Below are 19,960 nucleotides of genomic sequence, written 5' to 3'. Positions count from 1 at the left end.
TAATAGTTGTATGGACTCAAGCCAATTTTAATGTAGCTTACTTAATAATTCAACGCACATAATTGACTCGAAACTCGATATTTGCAAAGCGGATATATTTAGTGCGTAAATTTATATTTTGGTACTCCATATGGATTTTTCTTTTTTGTAAAAATGTTAAGTGAAGTATTTGCTGAAATTTGTTCAATGATCGGATGTTAATATAATAGTTGTCTGTGTCTGATGTGTCGAACGGTTGGACGCGGCGGTACTTGGAGCATGCTCACTGTCAGGTACTAGTCCTAAGTAAATTCTAAAGATTTGTAAGTTACGGATGCCATTGTGTCTTGGTGAAATAACAGTTAATGAGCTAGAAAGTAGAACCATAAATTTGTTGCAGCACGAGTATCACTTTTGACAACTATGTAGAGACGTCTCGGCGTATCACCGTATAATTTTTAGATTTTAAGAACGGAAATGGTAGACAACACAGGATATGGTCTAAAGACCTATTGATATCCAAATCCAGGTAGAAACAGAGTACTAATCTTACACTGAACCTTATTTAACCGACAGTTACGAGTCTAAGTGGATTGATTAATGTTAATATGAATTTGCTATGATACTAAAGCATTTTTTGTCACAAAATGGTACCTCATAATTGAAAGGATTTTAAATAGCAGACCTGTAGGCTTACTAAATCTGTTGTCACACATCCCACGTGACTTTTTTAAGTCTTGGATGCTTGTTTTTTTAAGCCCTCATTTAGTTCAATAAGCTCTTTATGTCTTGGCTTAAAAATCATTGAGTTACAAGTCTATCAATGAAAGAGCTCTCAACTGCTGCTGGCCAGAGCTTCGAACATAACGCTTAACTTGTTATTAAAGATAACCAGACTTAAATGGAATAAGCAAGGAAAGGCCCTTCACATTCAAGGATCTTGTTGAACTGGTTTATATATTTTCGATATATCCGTGCTTGCAGAAATTATACCCACAGAATATACTTGACATCAGAGCTGAATTAAGAAAAGTTCTTCATAAGAGCGAATATACATCAGTATAACCAGTTAAATATTGTGAAGCTTGCCTGCATGTTATATGTCTATTATCCTTTAAACATTTTCTGCAATATAATGTTGGCTTTGTCTCTCTGTAGAGTTTGGGACAGACGATTTTTTTCATTAGCCCCTCTGACAGCATTTAAGAATATCAGCAGCTTTCTTTGCATTAGTTGCACAGGAAAAATATATTTCTAATTAGTTAACTCTTTCTCAGCTAAACTAGGTTAAACCAGTATTCAGGAGCTTAATATGAAGACTGCGTAATTCAACCGACACCGCTTAAGAATGTACTTGTCTGAGCTTGAAATATACAATTTTCTTGGTATGAGTTAGCTTTCACTGATGGTGCTTCTCGGCACGAAGTAATCAATATGATATTACAAAGTGAAAGCTGATCATATTAGGATAACTAGTACGAGCTTTTACTATGAAAGTTTCTCAGTATGAACTAGTTTGTGTAAGCTTTCACTTTGGTTTATTTAATGCTTATGAAAGCTTCGCGGTATGAACTAATTAGTATAAGCTTTCTCTTTGGTATATTTTATGCTTTTCGGCAATAAAAATGTAGTAGCTAGTACAAGCTTTCATTATAAAAACTTCGCAGTATGAGCTAGTTAAGCTTTTACTCTGGTATATTTTTTGATTCTCGGCAGTCAGAATGAAGTAGATAGTATGAGCTTTCACTATGAAAGCTTCTCACTATGAACTAGTTATTGTAAATTTTCGCTTTGGTATATTTTGTGCTTCTCGGCAGTTAGAATGATGTAACTAATATGAGGTTTCATTATGAAAGTGTGAACTAGTTAGTATAAACTTTCACTTTGGTATATTTTATATATCGTCATTTGAAGTAAGAGTAGTTTTCAGCTTGCTTGTTAATTTAAATGTTAACTAGAATACTTTTTATTTGGCGCTTCTATACAAAAATTTAACTCGTTAGTTAGATTCATTATTTTATTATTATTATTATTTATTCTTTTATTCCTTTTAGGCTAAGTATATACTTAAAAGATGAAACAAATTATTAAAATTAATTATATTAAATTAAGACTTTTCAAGAATCCAAAAACTTTTTGAATAACTTCGAAAATAAATTCAAACTTAAAAGTACCCATTTTTAACGTCAAAGATCTTGCAGTTTTTCACGCACCTCCGTTTCACCGTTTCAAAAACAAAAAAAAAACGAAAAATAGTAAACAAAATTTCCAGCACCAAAGAGACATTATAAACTTCAACAGAAACTTTAAAATATTTGCGCCCAGCAAATGCGCACAACGAAAATATTTACCTCATTTATGCCGGATTATGTACCAAAAATTGCCCTTGTTACGTGCCGAAAGTACACAGCACAGCAACAAAAAAATAACAAAAGCGGCAAACATTCTCCAGCGCGGCCACGACGCTTCGTTAAACATTTTGCTTTTGAGATATGCAAATATTTATTATTAATTAAAAATCATAATGCACGCAAGCGAATGCAAACACGCACACTAAGCGCTGGCATGCATTCCAACACACACGCACATAAACGCACACACAAATTCACACGCAATCGCAAAGCGGCACTAAAGCAACCACCGATTTTACGAAATTGTCAGCAATTTGATGAGCAACGCCTCAAACAACACACCCACATGCTGCCCACACCTCCAGCGCGCAGACTGTCAGAATTTATAGTTGTTGTAGTGAGTGGGTGATGTGCGCCCAGCCTTGCGCTCCATCAAATAACGCCTAAAATGCTGCAGCAAACAACGGCAAATGTTCGTGCTTGTGAAGCAACAGCAAAAGCAATTCAATTTTAATTACACGCTCGATGGCAATGAATGTATCAATCCCGCTATGACTAACTGCAGCGCACGCTTGTGTGCGTCAGCGTTGCCGTTGGGGGTGGTGTGAGCGTGTATGGGTGTGAATTGATACGCGAGGCTGACACACCTTCAGTTTGTTGTTATAACTGCTTGGAGTGAGGGGGTTGAAAAGTGAATTGTCGTCACTATTAAAGCAGACGTTTGCAATTAAAATGAAATTTACGCCAAACACACACACACACAAGCCATATGCATGCGCCAGCATTTAATGAAGACAAAGCAACCGAATGAGCTTTAATTCGAAGCAAATAGCAAGCTTATAGCGTCTTTATTCCGGCAAAGGAAGCACACATACACAAAGATAACTTTGTCTATTATATAGCATTGTTTTTAAAGGGCAACATTGTTGGCGCTGCAGATCTGCTGAGGCGCCGCTTACGGTAATTAGTCGAGAATAAACATTGACACACGGCAATAAGCAAATGGTGTATGAAGTCGAACCCCAATGGCGGAATTTCTGCTGATTAATTTCGTTATTCTCTGCTCAATTAATATTACTTCCGATTTCTGTGCCACACCAGCTGCTTACCAGTGTTTTTTGCTGTTGTTGCGTGCCTATTAACCTGCTTAAATGAGCCGTGTTTAAGATGTTGGAAATAAATCTTTTGAAAATTTCTACTTCTTTGAAGTTTTACAGATTGAAAGTGTGTCAAATTGTGCAAATTTAAGGGTGGACTACGTGCTGTTGTTCTTATTGGTTTGTCTACTATTTGTTGTCTACTACTTGTAGTTGAAGTGAATGTAGGTAGCGTGAAGGCTTAGCAATGTCGCTTAAATATTTCCAAAAGTCTAAAAATAACTTTCGAGAAACTTTTTTATACTTCTTTAATAGCTTAAGCGATTTGAGATTTTAAGGAATCGTTACGCATTTCGTATTTAAACAAGTAAAGAAGGGCTAAGTTCGGGTGTCATCGAGATTTCATTATCCGTCATTTACATATTTTTTTATTTTTCTGTAAAATTAATTAGATTAATAGTTCCTGAGATATGGTTTTTGGTTCATAAGTGGGCGACGCCACGCCCATTTTCAATTTTTTAAAAAAGCCTGGGTGCAGCTTCCTTCTGCCATTCCTTCCGTAAAATTTAGTGTTTCTGACGTTTTTTGTTAGTCGGTTAACGCACTTTTAGTGATTTTCAACATAACCTTTGAATGGGAGGTGGGCGTGGTTATTATCCGATTTCTTCCATTTTTGAACTGTATATGGAAATGCCTGAAGTAAACGACTCTATAGAGTTTGGTACGACGAAGTTTCATCATGATATCTCAATTTTTACTCAAGTTACAGCTTGCACGGACGGACGGACGGACAGACAGACATCCGGATTTCAACTCTACTCGTCACCCTGATCACTTTGGTATATATAACCCTATATCTGACTCTTTTAGTTTTAGGACTTACAAACAACCGTTATGTGAACAGAACTGTAATACTCTCCTTAGCAACATTGTTGCGAGAGTATAAAAATATGTTACTGAACGACAGCTAACCCTTAAAATGAAGTATGCCTTAATTTCGTTGAAAAATATTCTTTGAAATGTGTATTTGTGTTTTAATTGTTCTTTTACTGAACTAACTATATATTACTATAATAAATCTGATATAAAACTTATGAGAAATTTTCACTTAAAATTAGTTTATTTAAAGACCCTTGAATTTAATTGAGTTTTGTCTTAAGTCTTTCAACTTATTTCTGTTCTCAAAATCTACTTGTTCTGTAAGTGAGCCACAAGGAAAGCAAGATTTCGAACAGCTTTTATTGGTTTAAGCTAATTTTGGAACACTCATGCGATCGACTTCTTTTTATTTTCGGGATCATAAGCAAAAATCTACGGTTCATCACTTTTCAGGATGTTTTAGACGTGCTTTGAAGCACCACTGTCTTATTTCTTTGGCCTTTCCTTCGACCAATCAACACGAATCTCATTTTAGGCTTTCGACAAATTATGTGTGTAACTTGAAAACAAATTTTTACAATCAAATGTTCAGGCAATATTGAATGTAATTTTTTGGCCAAGATGAATAATTTAATTTACTGTAAACAACACAAATCGCTCTCGTATGTCAACACATTCTGAACATCTATGATATCATATGTCAAAATTTATTTTAAAATTCTGAGTTGCCTGATTGCATCACTAAGATTGCCAAATCTGGAAATATAAAAGGCAACCTATTTATATAAATACCAAAACCAAAATTAAGGAATTATGTATGTCTACTTGTAAGTTAAAAGAAATCGATTTTTGTTTCGCATGTATGTGATAAGTACTTATATTTTAGAATATTTTGCAAAAATTTTAATAGTTTTGAAAAAATTTGTGTGTTTGTAGAGTTTTCCTAGATATATTTGTTCTTGTAACGATTATCTAATTCGCGTTAGGGTTGTAAGGCTCAGATTAGTTATCATCGAGGTCATCCTACGGTAGACACAGCGAACGTGCTGTTTCGACGGGGCCGGACCATAGGGAAAGAGGTATCAGATGTGTAGTTTTAGCTGAGAAAGCAAAAAAAGTGGTTCGCGTTATGCGGGAATTTATCGTATCCAGAACGAAACTGCAAAAGGGTCACTTTCTTAAAGTACGCCATTCACTAAGAGGGAGACGATAAAAGTGTTTGTGGCTTCAGTGTGAATGGCTGTTATTACATGTCTGGCATATAGTCTTATGTCGTCGACGTAGTTAAGAAAAGACCTCTAGATGTGCCTAGGAGGCGTTTCCTCATCAACCAGGAGTTCTACGAAAACACCCCACATGAAACTGCTTGGAGAGCCATTCATTATGCTCCTTAACTGTGAGGGAACGAGCCTCACTGAGTAGTTGTTCGATCGGACAGATTAAGAGGCATCGCATTATAGTCCGGAGTGTAGAGTTCTGGCATGTCTGAAGCTTATTCGCCTGCATTGTTTCTTTGTCCTTTTACCATTTGGTTAGTGGTAGTGACGTACCAAGTAGTCCACTCCCGTTGTGTCTTAAGCCCTGAGTTCGTCTTAAGATGGCTTCATCCATTACATGTTTTACACCTAACCGAGATCTCCATCTGGATGGAGACATTTAATGCAGATGCAGCAGAAAAATTGCTCCTGGCCCGGGTTGGAATCACTGTCAGCTAGAGTCAGGAGGATACGGCGTAACCCTGTTGCAAAAAGTTGCTCCAGTGATGTCAAACTTAATCACAAAAAAACAGCCCTTGGCTGGATAAAATCCGGGTCAATTCCAGCACGTAGAACCGGCTCTCTTGGGAATTGACATATTTATCTGTTAGTGATAGAGAAAATAAAATTTTTAATAACTGTTTAGATTTTTTAAGCCACTCTGGAGCGTAAACGGTTTCACAGAAAATTATTTTTATTTGTCCAAAATTCTGAAATTTAACTAGTTCTTCGATTATTACTTATGTTCATCTATAGTAACAACAAATTTATTTTAGGTTAATTTTAAGCAGAAAAGTCGTTTTTCGAAGATTTTCTGGGAGGTCAGCTACGGGGTCAAGACAAAGAATATTTTTCAAAATGAATTTTCTATTCTTAAAGTGCAATTACTATAATTCGTATTTCTAAATTACTATAGTGTTGCTTTTTTTGCAATGCTTGGTTGGGAAATTTGTATGACTACACTGTGTGATAAATGTTGCCCTTGGGCTGTGGCTTATACAGTTGCGCTTCGTCGATCTTCAAAAAAATTACTTGATATACATAAATGCTCTCAAATTAGAAACAGCTATAAGCGTCTTCCTATATGTGTAGTCAAAGCACAACCGCCAATGCTTGCAATCTTCTTTATTATGCATTTATTGTTATGGCAACATACTTATAAGAGTATGCAACAGAGATCGGAGATGTAAGAATGTAGTAATCCGTAAGTAGTTATATATACTTCTCTATTCCATAGATGCTTTACTGATTAAGAATTTTTGGCTAATACATTTGGGTGCTAAAAGTGATTACTAAAATTCAAAATATAGATATATAAAAAATCCGTGTTTACTTTAATAAATCCGTATATATATAAAATCCGTATCCATATTATAGTATTGAAGTTGAAATGAGAGAATATTTCGAACATTTCATTTAATATACATTTTCCAGAGATGACTTCTAGTTAACTTAAGAATCTGACGTTAATTTTCATTAATTAACAAATACAAGCAATTTTCCACATATATAAAAATTACACGCAACTTTTCATATATGTACTCATATGTAGCAAAGAAAAATTACCTAGCGTCCTTCTCCAATCCACAGCCAAAACTCGCAACACATACACTAAGACACAGCGCAAGAAAAAGTCAATTTATTTCTTAGAGAAATGGGAGAATCAAGCCACAACGCTGTCTGATTGCTGCCGCTGTCTGCACAATTGCAACTTGCAGCAGCAATTTCAAACAAATTGTATGTGTGCATGAGTGTGTGGGATTTTTCATAAGAAAAGAAATGTAATCACAGTGGGTTGTGGTCTTCGTGGCGGCTGCGGCTGAGGTCGAAATTGTAGCAGTTCGGCGAGAGCGGCACTCGCTTGCATGGCTTGTGGCATTTCGTCGCGCAGAGATAAGAAGCAAAATGTAGCGAGTTTGATGAAAAAACTTTAGTAACTCGAGGTTATGCGGCAACGACTTTTTCCGTTTCACTTTATATTTATATAAAACATATATAAAGGAGTGTATGTGTAGTGCTAAAATACAGAAATGCACATGCTATCTTAAATTGCGAATGAAAAAATTTCGCCTGATTACTACATCTGGATTTGTTGCAAGTAATTTGCGCCAAAGAAAGTGCCGTTGCATTTCTTCGCTGACATATCAACTTTTTTGTCGCCTGCAACGTTTTTGCTGCAACAAATTATTCCCAGTTATTATTTTTGCTTTGAGAAAGCGTAGCGAAAATTGCTTGCTGGCAACTTTTGCTCAGCCGCCTATTTGTATGCTACGAATTATTGCATTTCTTGCTAAGCGGTGTGTTGGAGAACATCTTTTGATTATTTTTCTCTCTTTTTTTGTCACACAAAATATCGCTTGCAATGTAGTCGTATTTGCTCAGCCATCGAAGCGCTTACTCTTGGAAAAGCTGCGCGCCAGTTTATTAAATACAAAATGAAGCTGTCTCTATGTTCTTAAGAACGTTATTTTTCGTCGCTTTCTGTCCGTTTTGCCTCTGCGTTTATCAAATACTCATTTTTGGTAGAAATTGCGCAATAAATTTCGGCCGCAGCCTGCACCACCGATTGCAATGAAAGCTGCCGCCTAAGCAATCTAACATTCCTGTTTCGTATGTATGTGTGTGTATCTTTAAGCAGATATTTTGCCTTTCTCGTGGAAAGGAAAAAAATAGGTCAATACCGCCGCTTATTAGCTTCATAATAACAGTGAACTGCTGACGTTTAACAAAGAAATAAATTTGGTGACCTTCGTACTTTGCCTTATCCTCCTTTTGCAATGCGAACTGTGCTTTTCGTTCGTTTCTGTTTTTCGAGATATCGAGATTAATTCTGGGCCAACCCGGCTTTATACCCCTTTTTAGGATATACAAGCTACAACAGTCCTCAAAATTACTTGAGAAATACTTTCTGCCGCTAAAACCAGAACAACAATCAATCCAGATGATTTTAAGACCGATCATTAGGGTTTCTAGAATTGTGTCGGTATCTTTATTGATATAGTATATCTATCGCAAGCAGAAAAGTTACCGGATTCAATTTGGTAAATATTGAAGCTCTTCTAACATTTCTCTTCAGTAAATTTTGCCATTTCATCACGGAAAGACTGAAGATCCAATAACGAGTCGAAATTATTAACATTTATTACAGAAATTCGAAGTCAGTGGCCTCAACTGTAAGAGCGCTACGTCCAATTTATGGTCGTCATAATCCTCCTGTAAGATCAACATGAAGCGTCTGGTGGAAAAATTTGAATCCACAGGTACTGTGCGAAATGTTCCCGTGACAGTGGGATAAAATAGTGCCTGTACTGTCGAGAATATGTTGTCGCTAACGCATCAATTGAGGAAGACCCAAATCAGTCTCCCACACATCGTTCTCAAGCGTTGGGCTTCTCTGTGATACAACGACGTCAATTTTCGCATATTTTGCGAAAATACCTTGATCTACATCCTAACAAAATCAAATTGACGCAAAATCAGAAGCCGCTTGACCACAAGAATCGTATGTTCGTGAATTGGGCTGACCAACAACTAGGTGATGAAATGATCCGGATTTGCATCGAAAAATCATCTTCAGCGATGAGGCTCATTTCTGGCTGAAAGGCTTCGTCGTTAAGCAAAATATGCGTTATTTGTCAGCCAGCAATCCACACGTACTGTATGAGTCACCATTGCATCCCGAAAAAATTACGGTTTGTTGCGATTTACGGGCCGGCGGCGTACGGTACTTCTTCCGTAATGATCTAGACCAGCACGTTATTGTGAATGGGATATCCGAATATTTTGGCCCGAATTGGTTGATATGGACTTGGACAATATGTGATTCCAACAGGATGGCGCTACAAGCCACACAGCGAACGTTATAATCGATTTATTGAAAACCAAGTTTGGAGAACGTGTTATCTTACGAAATAGCGCAGTCAATTGGCCGCCTCGGTCGTACGCTTTGACGCCGTTAGACTATTTTCTGTGTGGCTACGTCAAGTCTGTGCACTATGCCAACAAACCAGCGAGGATTGATGAACTACGTATGAATATCGAACGTGAAATTGCAGCAGTGTCGGCCAATTTATACATGAAAACCGTCGAAAATGGGGTTTAGCGTCTGGACTTCTGCTAGCGTGCCCGTAGTGGCTATACAATAGAAATCGAGTTCCGTACATAATCACATCGAATATATTGTACCTTTACAGAAGTAAAGAGCAGAGAGAGAGAATAGAGAGCTTTTGTAACGCTCTAATTGAAAAAGCTGTTAGTTGATCTACTGTTCCTGCAGCCTACTTTAGAGAAGTGGTATCAGACTACTATTAACATTGCGATAAATTAGATCAATATTCACGCATAAAATGTCTTTAAATGAGAAATTGCATTTATCAACAAGTGTTGCAGCGATCTTAAGTCGCGTCAAACTTGAAACGGTATATTTCAGTGTACTAACAGTTGTCCACCGAATTGAAAGTAAACCGTCATAAAAGCACATTTCGGCACTAACTCAGTTAAATCGCCAGATTCTTCACTAAATTTCTTCCAACCACCAATTCCCCGGTGCAATGCCAATCTTTCATTTATTCATCCACTCATTCATGCACTCGAACTGCCTCATTCATTTGCGCATTCGGTTATTGCATTTTTGCCAGTTACAATCTTCATTGATTACGCGGCACTTTATTTTCCCGCACACACACACAGCTGCATTTCTGCCGCGTGCCATGGCCAGCGAATATCACTAGTAAAGCAACAACAATCAGCAAAAATTCCAACCCAAATCACAGGAAGAAAAAAGCGGTGAAACGAAAGCGAAGAATGCAAAGAAATTCATCTTGAATGCCGGCGCAATAAAGCAACCGTTTCCGCATTCAGCAGCTTAGTGACCTCCACACACACACACTTATACATATATGTATATATGAATGTAGATGGCATATATTTGCCTTCGCATGTCCAACTAAGCAAGCTTTCAGCTGTTTTGTGTAAATCCAAAGCAGACACTTGCAACGCTGTGAGCACTCGTGTGTGTGGGTGTCCGAGTCGCTGGCGTATCTGCGTGATCTCGCATGCTGTCTACCGTTACATAAGCACACATGCGCTTGCTGTCTAACGTGCTTTGGTATGTGTGCGCGCTCATCGCCGGTTTATCTCACAATTTGGCTTAAACACACGGCTAAACGTTGAGTCCACACCCTCGTTTAGGCCCCCTCCTTGCTTTTTAGTGCAACATTTTTTGCCGTTACTTGTTTCTTTTACCGTTTTTCATTGCATTCGCGTGCTGCATTTGGTGGCTTCGACACAACCGCCGTCGATGACGCCATTCATTAGTGGTGAAAGTGGGTGTGGCCTTTGGTGGTTGCCGTTCGCTGTTTTACTGCCGGCAGCGGCGGAACCGGCGGCGCCGACGACGCTGTGCCTCATTCAATTGCTGGCTGTTTTTTGTGTATAAAGATGCTTCCTTTTTGTTGCTATTGTTGTTGGGGTTTTTACTTGCTCTTCATCACTACTTTATAGTGTTCTTCTTCTTTTCCGTCCTTCGCTGCTTTGCTTCGGCATTTGCACGTTTGATTTGTTTCGTAGACTCGACTGCTTTTTGTTGCGCCTTCCTTCCGCTTCGCTTTTGGCGTTTCGATCGTCGTCGTGTGGCGCCACATTGCATCGTTTCCTCTTATTTCCTCTGAACACAGACACACTACACTCACACATACACAGACATGAGTGCTCGCAAATCCAGTCTAGTGTGCATTTTTCCATTCCAATTGAAAGTGTAGTGTAGATTGCATGTCACTGTTATTGTTGTTGTTGTCTTAGTTGTTTGTGACACTGCAGCAAACCGTTTGATTGAGAGCTATTTAGTCTCTGTTCCATAGCTATATGTCTTTCTACTTTTGTTTTTGTGTTGTTTATGGCTTAAAGAGACAGCTTTGGAGATAAAACGTAGCTGCGCTTAACGGTAAATGACCGAACAGTTTTGTTGCTTTAATTTGGTAAATTGGAATTTACTTATTTTTTGAATTAATTGGGTTCATCTTTTGTAAAAAATATTATTTTTGATCAATTGCGGCGAAAGGTGCTGAAAACTTTTGAATTTTAAGCTTTGAAAGTTTTTTTAATATCTACATTTTAAAAATGAGCTTTAAAGCTCTGTTTCTTTGTCTAAATTAACAACTAACTATAATTGTTTCACTTTTATTGGTAGTATTGCTGGTCTTAATCTTTTGTGAAAGTTTTAGCTTAAAGCATCTTACTTAAAAGCTTTATTTTTTTAACGAAAGCTTTTATTTTTTAATTGGTTGATTTAAAATAATTTTGGCAAGTGTTCCAGTGTTGTAAAAGGACATACAGTAATACTTTGAACTGATGTACCTTATCAACATAATTTGCAGATTTAAAAATCACAAGTTATGACCCTGAAATATTTTTGAATGGTTTTATTTCAATTTTACTAAAGTTAAAGAACTCTTCATACAATTTTGAAAAGAAAAAATGCAAGTGAACTTTAACGAAGAATTTTCCGTATGGCGAAATGAAAACGAATCGACTGCTGCTAAGTGTTTTCTTTACAGAGAGGCGCCAGTCTCTTGATACGATGTCGATGAACAGGTAATGGATATTAAAATAAGTGTGATGTAAGATAACTAAGTAAAATGACTTAAGGTATCAATGATTATTATTCATAGTTATACACTTTATTTATGATCAAACCCCATTGTGGTTTGTCTTTACTTCGTTTATAGGTCCTGTTTTATGGAACTTTGAAAAGACTTAACTAGACAATATTACGCAAATTTATTCTGAACTACATATATAGTCAGAAAAAAACTGGTCTGTTGTGACGAAACCCGGAAATTTTAATTTAAATTCCAGGTAAATATTATTTGAAAAAAAGTCTTTTGCTAAGTTGGTAGGACTGTCCTTAATTACTATGCCGAATATGAGTGCAATCTGTCAAACAAGTTTGTTTACAGCAGTCGGTACACCTCAGTACTGCGTTGCAATTTGTGCAAAGGATAAAAAATATCAAATAAAGAATTTATCTAAATTTTTTATTTCTAACAAAATTTCGTGTGCAGAATCGTTGCGAATGTTCGAAAAGGCTTACAGTTATTCAGTTTTATCAAACACACAAACCTTCAAAGATGGTCAAAAGATCGGTAAAGACATGCCTCGTTCTGGACGACTTTCGACTTCTTCAACTGATGAAATTATTAAAAAAGGGAAGAATGCGGTGCTTTAAAATCGACGGGCAAGTGTTAGGGAGATTGGAAAAGAGTTCAACATCTCTCGCGAGTCCGTTCGAATGACTTTGGTGGATATTTTGGGTATGAAAGGCGTTCTTGCTCGACTTGCCCCGATAAAGACCATTTTTTTCAATAGGAGTATCGTAAATAAGTCTCTTCGGACATGCTTTATAGTGCGATTTCCGATTCCACATTCATGAGGAGCATTTTAACTGCCGATGAGACGTGGGTTTATGAGTTTGATATGCAAATTAGTCGGAATATAGGGAAAAAACGAACCGGAACCGAAAAAACCACGCTAAAGCCGTTCTAAAGTCAAAGTGATGCTCATTGGTTTTTTCGATATTTGTGGTTTGGTGCATCGAGAATTAGTTCCGAAGGGAAAGACGGCCACGAGCACGTCGAATGCGTGACAAAAGGCGCTTCATAACACCAAGGTAAAACACAGCATTAATCGTTTGGCCAGGTGGGACGAACAATACCCTCGAAATTGTAAAAACAAATCAGAATTGTCTTTATTTTTGACTTCTGAAGAAGACCGACTTCTGATCGTCACAGAGGTCCTCACGACCTTCTTGGAATCGCTTAAACCACTCATGCACATTACTACGGGATAGGCACTGATCACCATAAACTTTTTTCATCATTTGAAATGTTTCATTAAACGTTTTCCCAAATTTAAAATAAAATTTAATATTTGCTCTTTGCATTTTACGACCGATGACCAAAAGCTGCTGTCTCTTTTTGATCGAGAACATCGATTGTAGTTATCCAATTGTCTTAAAATTTTTACGAAATGTCAACAAGAGATCAAACTTTTTATTTCATATACCCACCAATAGGTGGCGCCACCAGAAACAGTTATATTTAAAAAGTTCTGTTTCTTTTGCGACAGACCTTGTATATGAAGGCCACCTTAAGCATTTAATATTAATCGCTTGAACAGCTGTCACAAAGTTACTATAGTGTTATAATAACTACAAACTAGCAGCTGCTTTTGACGAATAATTCTTTACTCCGAGATTGTTTTAATATCATTTCTTCGAAATAATAAACATAGGAAGAAACTTAATACAAAATTATAATAAAAATATTCGTAAACTTTATTAGCAAGGTACTGATTATCAAGGTCGGATCTAAAAAATGTGTCAACCTCAAGCAGAGAGATATTTTGCTTCATTTACCCAGTAAATTGAGCTAAATACTCTTAATATATATAGTATATTACTATCGCATTACTCGGTTGAGAATTACAGAATTTCACCTGATCGGCTGAGTGAAATACAAGTAATCTACTTTTTCTAGTCAGTCATAACTTTTTAAGCTAAATTTTCTCTGTAAGTGTCACATATACATACAAAGAGATCTTGAAAGAACTTTGCAATTGCCACTCACCATGCCATGTAAAGCAGAATAACAACAACATCATAGCGCATATGCTCTTCCAGTTGCCAATGTCGAATGCGGTATGCATGCTGGTTGTTTTTGTTGTTATTTTGGTTTTAATTTCAGCTGCTGCCGCTGCTGTTGCCAGTAAATTTTCGCCGCTGCTGCTGCCGCCGCTGCTTCTAATCACTGCGGAATGTTTGCAATCTTTCTTCGCACTTTCACTTGCCACAAAATTGTTTTTCCAGTTAACTGCACATATGTGCTGATTGTTCTTATTGTACTTGCTAAGGCTGTCTTGCATGTCGTGCTTGCAACATTGTGTTGGCGTTGGTCGTTCGGCGCACGCCACCGCCATTGCCGCGGCCGGAGCTGGTGCAGCAGCAGCAATGTAATCAACATCTTTGCCGCAACGCTGCATATTGTTGCTGCTTGCACACTTGCAACACCCACTGTCATCAGTCATTGCTGTTGGGATTGTGGCAGCTGCCATGTTGCAAACTATTGTCGCGGCTGTGCTGGTGTATGCGTCACTTTGTGAGTTGAAGTTTTTGCTGTGGTTGTTGTTGCAACAGCTTTTGTTGTTGTTGTTGTTGTTGCCACGTAGTGACGCGCAAATGCAGTTTACTTCCGTATTTGTATTTGTTGTAGTTTGCATTTTGTGTGCCACGCGGAGTTGCACTAGTTGTTTATTTTGTTGTTGCTGCGTTTGTTGTTGCTGCTTTGCATGTAGCTGTGCATAGATCAACGCGAAATCACGACGCTCTACGACAGTCCTGTTGTTGTTGTTATGGTTGCTGCTGCTGTTGTCGTGGCTGCTTTCGCTGTAATTGCTCGAGTTGATGTTGTTGTTTTCACTTTTGTTGTTGTTAATTTTGCTGCAGTTTGCGTACGCGAAACGAGTTGTCGCCTTAAATTGCATAATGCAAGTGATGCCCACTTGACATTAATTAAGTGCGAAGAACACGGCAAGCAGACAGTGCGACGGACAGGCCGACACACAGCGATAGTCGAGCGGTAAAAGTTGCCGCAACCACAATGCTGGCAATGTCAAGCTGCGTTAAATTGTTAATTTACGTGCGTGTGTGTGTGTGAGTGCGTATATACGCGCTCGACAGACTAAATGTCACCAGTGGCGTTAACACTTTGTCACTTTTCACAATTTGATTTGAACCTTTTTCACAGTTTCTCCACTTTTTAATTTTCCCGTACGCGCTTCACACTAGGTGCATACATACATACATACATACATATATAAGCATATATTTTTAGTTCATGTTGCAAGTTTAATAAAATCAGTCGAAACACTTGGCAGTGGTCAATTGTTGCACTTTTTTGCTCAAGGCTATTACAGAAAACTAATTTTTGTTGTTGTTTCTTTTTTTATTTTTTTTTTTTAATAATTTTAATTTTCAAAATTTTTTTAAACACTGTTTATTTTAATTTTCCTTAATAAATGCAAATAATCACCCTTGAAACGATTTAAAACCGCAGTACCGTTAAATAGCTTCATGAAAATTTTCAAGCACTTGATTCACTCTGTCTTTTTTCCATAAGCCACCGACACGACAATCTTTCGCCTTTCATAAATTCCACAATTGTTCGCATACGAAATTTGTTGTACTTTGCGCTCTTCCGTTAACACAAACCCGCTCCGGAACCGTCAAGCATACGACTAACCGCACGAGCAAGCACGAACGCCACTTTACCGCTAGCCAGCCAGCCAGCTCCACACATCCAGTCAGCTGCGCTCCAACACCACCAGCTACTTTGAGTCTGTGGCTGTTGCTTGTCGCGCCCTCAAAATGTTGTCACTTCGCTGCCTACAGACGCACACACACACATATGCAGGCGCGCTCACACACCCTCACGCGTTCGCCGCTTCGTTTGTTGGTTTTCCTGTCTGTTGCTTGCGACTTCCACTTCGCTTAACACGACACCGTCATCGCCAGCGTTGCTATTTTGTTGCCGACAGCGCCTAGCAACATGTTGCCAAGCAACAATTCATGTTGCGCTGGAAGCGTGCTGTGTGCAGCTAGGCGTATTCTCAAACTTCCAGCGTGGTAATTTCAGTTGTTGAGCTAATTTCCTTTTTAACGCAAGTGTGTTGTTGCTTATTGCTTGTTATTGTTGCTGACATTTGCTTTCGCTTTCTTTGATTATTTTGTTTTCATGTTCATGTTGGTTGTCTGTGTGGCCTAAATTTGTTATGTTGGCTCATTGCTTTTCTCTGCTGTTGTTGCAGTTGTTGTTTTTAGAAAATTGGCGTTTACACGTGCGAATTTAATTTCTCCCGTTTGATTGAACCTTTTGACTAGCTATTGATAGTATCTTCATTTTTGTTGCGTAGGCAGACGGTCGTGTCATTTGACCTCGTAAACCTGAAAAATCATAAAAAATATATTATTAGTTGCCATAAAAATGAGTTTTAGAAATAAATAAGTTGTAGCTATGAATGCCTGCACGCGCCAAAATGTATTTTCGTGTCGCCAAAGGGAACTTGTTTTGATTGATGTTCCTGTCTTTGAATGAATTTTAGTGGCTTTGACGCCGAAACTCATTCAGTTTTGTGAAAATATTTGTTTAGTTTGAAATTCGGCAGCAATTAATTGCGGCTTAAGTGATTTTTATGGTGTACTTCTCCGGTATTGATTGTTAGCAATGATGATAATTCATTCATCTTATATAAGGTTTTAGTTTTTTTTTGATACATTTTTGCTGAAATATTCATCAATATGTTCAAAGCGGTCACCTTTCGGGCGGTTTTGAATTAAAAATCATTCTCATTTATTTTGAACTCAGGGGAATTTCCAGAAATTTGTTGCAGTTAGTACTTTCTTGCCTTCAGTAATCTTTCTAGTGCTTTTCGGAAGGTATTACAATTGAACCAAATCAAAAAAAAAAGCAAAAACGCTAACGAAAGCTAACTCTTAAAATTTAGACCGATGACTTGGATTTTCTGTATAAATTTTAATAATTTCGGCTCATTGTTTGAATATATCGTCGAGCAATAGTATAAACACTTGTAAAAAACTTCAAAAATAGTGGTTCCACCGAAATTAAACCGCGCAGTGGCCGCCCAAAAAAACTATCTCGTAGACACACCTGATTTTCAAAGAAGTTGACGAAAATCCAAAAGTAAAGTCAGTAAAAGCAAGTACGTCGCAAAAGAGTATTCATTTAAGAACAATGCGAAGAACTCTAAACGATAACGGGTTCTACAGTAGAACACCACGGAAGAAACCACTTATTTCTGAAAACCCGAAAGCTTCGTTTAGAATTCGCCAAAAAAATAAAAAAAAGGAAATGGATTTTGGGAAAAAGTTTTATTTGCAGATTAGTCTGAATTCAACATTTTTCGTAGTTTGATGGAAGAGCTAGAGTTTGGAGAAAAACTAACCGAAAAACGTAGTATCAACTGTGAAGCACGGTGGCGGCAAGCCATTACGGAGAGCTGTTGCGGCCTCTGGAGTTGAAAAGTTAGCCTTTATTGAAGGCAAAATAAACCTTTATAAGTATATCTGTTGGAACACAATTTGAAATATTTGGTGGATAATTTGTGCCTCGGTTCCGGTTAGATCTTTCAACAAGATAACGATCCGAAGCGTACGGCACAAATTGTTAAGGACTGGTTGCTTTATTATGCTCCAAGGCAATTAAACACACCACCTCAAAGTCCAGATTTGAATATTATTGAATATATTTGGAAAATTTCGGACGTAAAATTGGAAGGCATCAGATTTCTAGCTCTGCTATACTCAAAGAGCACATACTAAAAGCTTGGAACAGCATTACATCTGCAGAGTTGACAAATTTAACAGAATCAATGCCACGGCGACTTCAAGCAGTTATTGATGCCAATGGGGGCATAAAACGTCTTAATAACAAGCATTTTGTAAAGTTATCGCACTGAACTAAGTTACTTTTTATTATATGTAGACTTTCGCCAAAGGTAGGAAGATATAAGCAGTGACTTTCAGGGGTAAATGCTTGTTTATCGTTGCCTTGTCTCTTCAGAGTGCTCACTTCAGATGCAGCATTTTAGCAGACTCTGGAATTATATTTAGAGAAAGAAAGATGCGCTTTCTTCTCAGATTTATGATTCCCAGAACTTTATTCCTTCTACTAGAGATTACTACGTATTGAAATTAGGTGCTGAATTTATTGCCAAAAATAATATTCTTTGTATCTGGAGAGGCCTTTTAAATTTTTAAACTTTTCCACTTATAATCTTCCTGTATTAGTATCTGAACAATTTTTATTTGCTCTCTCCTTTTTTCGGAACTATTGTTTAATCGTATGAGAACCCACAGCTAAAAATTTATTCTAGAAATTTAACTCTGCTGGTGTTGAGAATAATACTTGTACTTGAGGGAGGTAAATTTCCGTGTTATTCTAAAAATAAAAAATAAGCATTCTGCAAATTGGAATAAACTTTATGGCATTCTTAAAGGCCTGTACCGCCAGCAGCTTCAAGTTAGTAACTGGGCGCAATTCTTTACTTGCAAATAATTATTTTTATTTCTTCAAAAGAACTATGAATTTATTAGCATTATCAGTCAACTTTACACCCACATTTCCTTACAACTTGGGAACGAGGGCAGAAAAGTAGACTTGAGATACGAATTATAAAAGAAGTTCTCTAATAAAATTAAAATGATCAGACAAATGCATACTAACGTAAGTGTAGAGTGCATACCTATCTCACAACAAAAGTAGAGACCTGCAAATATCGTCGAGTACCGCTTGTAATCCTTTCCAGCGCATTTCCTTCGAACTCATTAAATAATTGAAGGATGCAAATAAACAAAACAACAATAATAACAAAGGCATTATCAATTGATTGTAGGCAATACAGCAGTTATAAAGAACGTATGTATGTATGTAGATGTGTATTGCAATCTACATACATGCAAAAATAGCAATAACAACTACTCAAATGCTTTGCACCCTTTTTTTCGACTCGACTTTCGATTCGCATCCTACACACCCGATGCGTTTCCTGCTCATTGAAGAGCAATCAAAGTATGAAAACATTAATGATGCATCATTTTCCTTGCCTACTTGCCACATTGCGGCAATTGCAGCCTGTTGCAAGCTGCTTGCTTATGTGAATTGTGTGGAAAAAATGAGGAAATATCAAATAAGCAAATAAACAAGCCGACGATTTAAGAGTAAACAAAAGGCAATCAAATTGAAGTGGATGCTGCGGACAGAGGAAGACTGAGAGGTGGCTGTGTGTGAGCGGCATGAGGTTAACGCTGTGTGCGAAGCAAGCGTGTGTGTATTTGAGTGTTTACAAGCGCATAATATCTCTTTGTATGTGAATGGTTGTATGTGTGTGTATGTATACACTTGGAGTGGGCAATCGTTGGCAGTAAAACCGCATGCAAACATGCGCCGAGCCAAGAGTATGTATGCTGTTAGTATTTAGCAACAAAGCGAGTCTCAGACAATGCTCGTAACACATGCGACCAAATGGCGTATGACAAAACAACAACAATCATGAACAAATGTTAATTGTATTGTTCGCTGGAACACTTTTACTAGAAATGTTGCAATATATGCAATGATTGAGGCTAAATATCCGATAATAGACATGTTTGGAACAATTGGTAGCAGCAAATTGGTACGTTTACTGAGTTGTTTGATAGGAAGAAAACTTATTGGCATATATACAAAAGGAAAAATTTGGTATTTAGTCATTATCATCTGAATCTGAAGGAGTCTTTCCGACTTAAAAGGATTCTTTTTATGGCATCAATACCTAAAGTTGCTAAAAA

At 37.4% G+C, this 19,960-nt stretch overlaps 1 protein-coding gene across 1 annotated transcript in view; it reads right to left on the bottom strand.

Moving 5' to 3' along the window:
• LOC126751405 (uncharacterized) overlaps positions 1 to 19,960 on the bottom strand; it is a 222,691-nt gene that overhangs the window by 98,008 nt on the left and 104,723 nt on the right. The window contains exon 2 of the mRNA XM_050461652.1: positions 14,187 to 16,558. Within this exon, the coding sequence (XP_050317609.1) occupies positions 14,187 to 15,099 (913 nt within the window). The 5' untranslated portion in view covers positions 15,100 to 16,558. The remainder of the gene's footprint in view (positions 1 to 14,186; positions 16,559 to 19,960) is intronic.

This window comes from Bactrocera neohumeralis, chromosome 2 (genome assembly GCF_024586455.1).
Source record: "Bactrocera neohumeralis isolate Rockhampton chromosome 2, APGP_CSIRO_Bneo_wtdbg2-racon-allhic-juicebox.fasta_v2, whole genome shotgun sequence".
In the NCBI taxonomy this organism is placed as follows: domain Eukaryota; kingdom Metazoa; phylum Arthropoda; class Insecta; order Diptera; family Tephritidae; genus Bactrocera; species Bactrocera neohumeralis.
The sequence above is the reverse complement of the archived record's forward strand: the minus strand, read 5'-3'. Positions and strand labels throughout refer to the sequence as shown.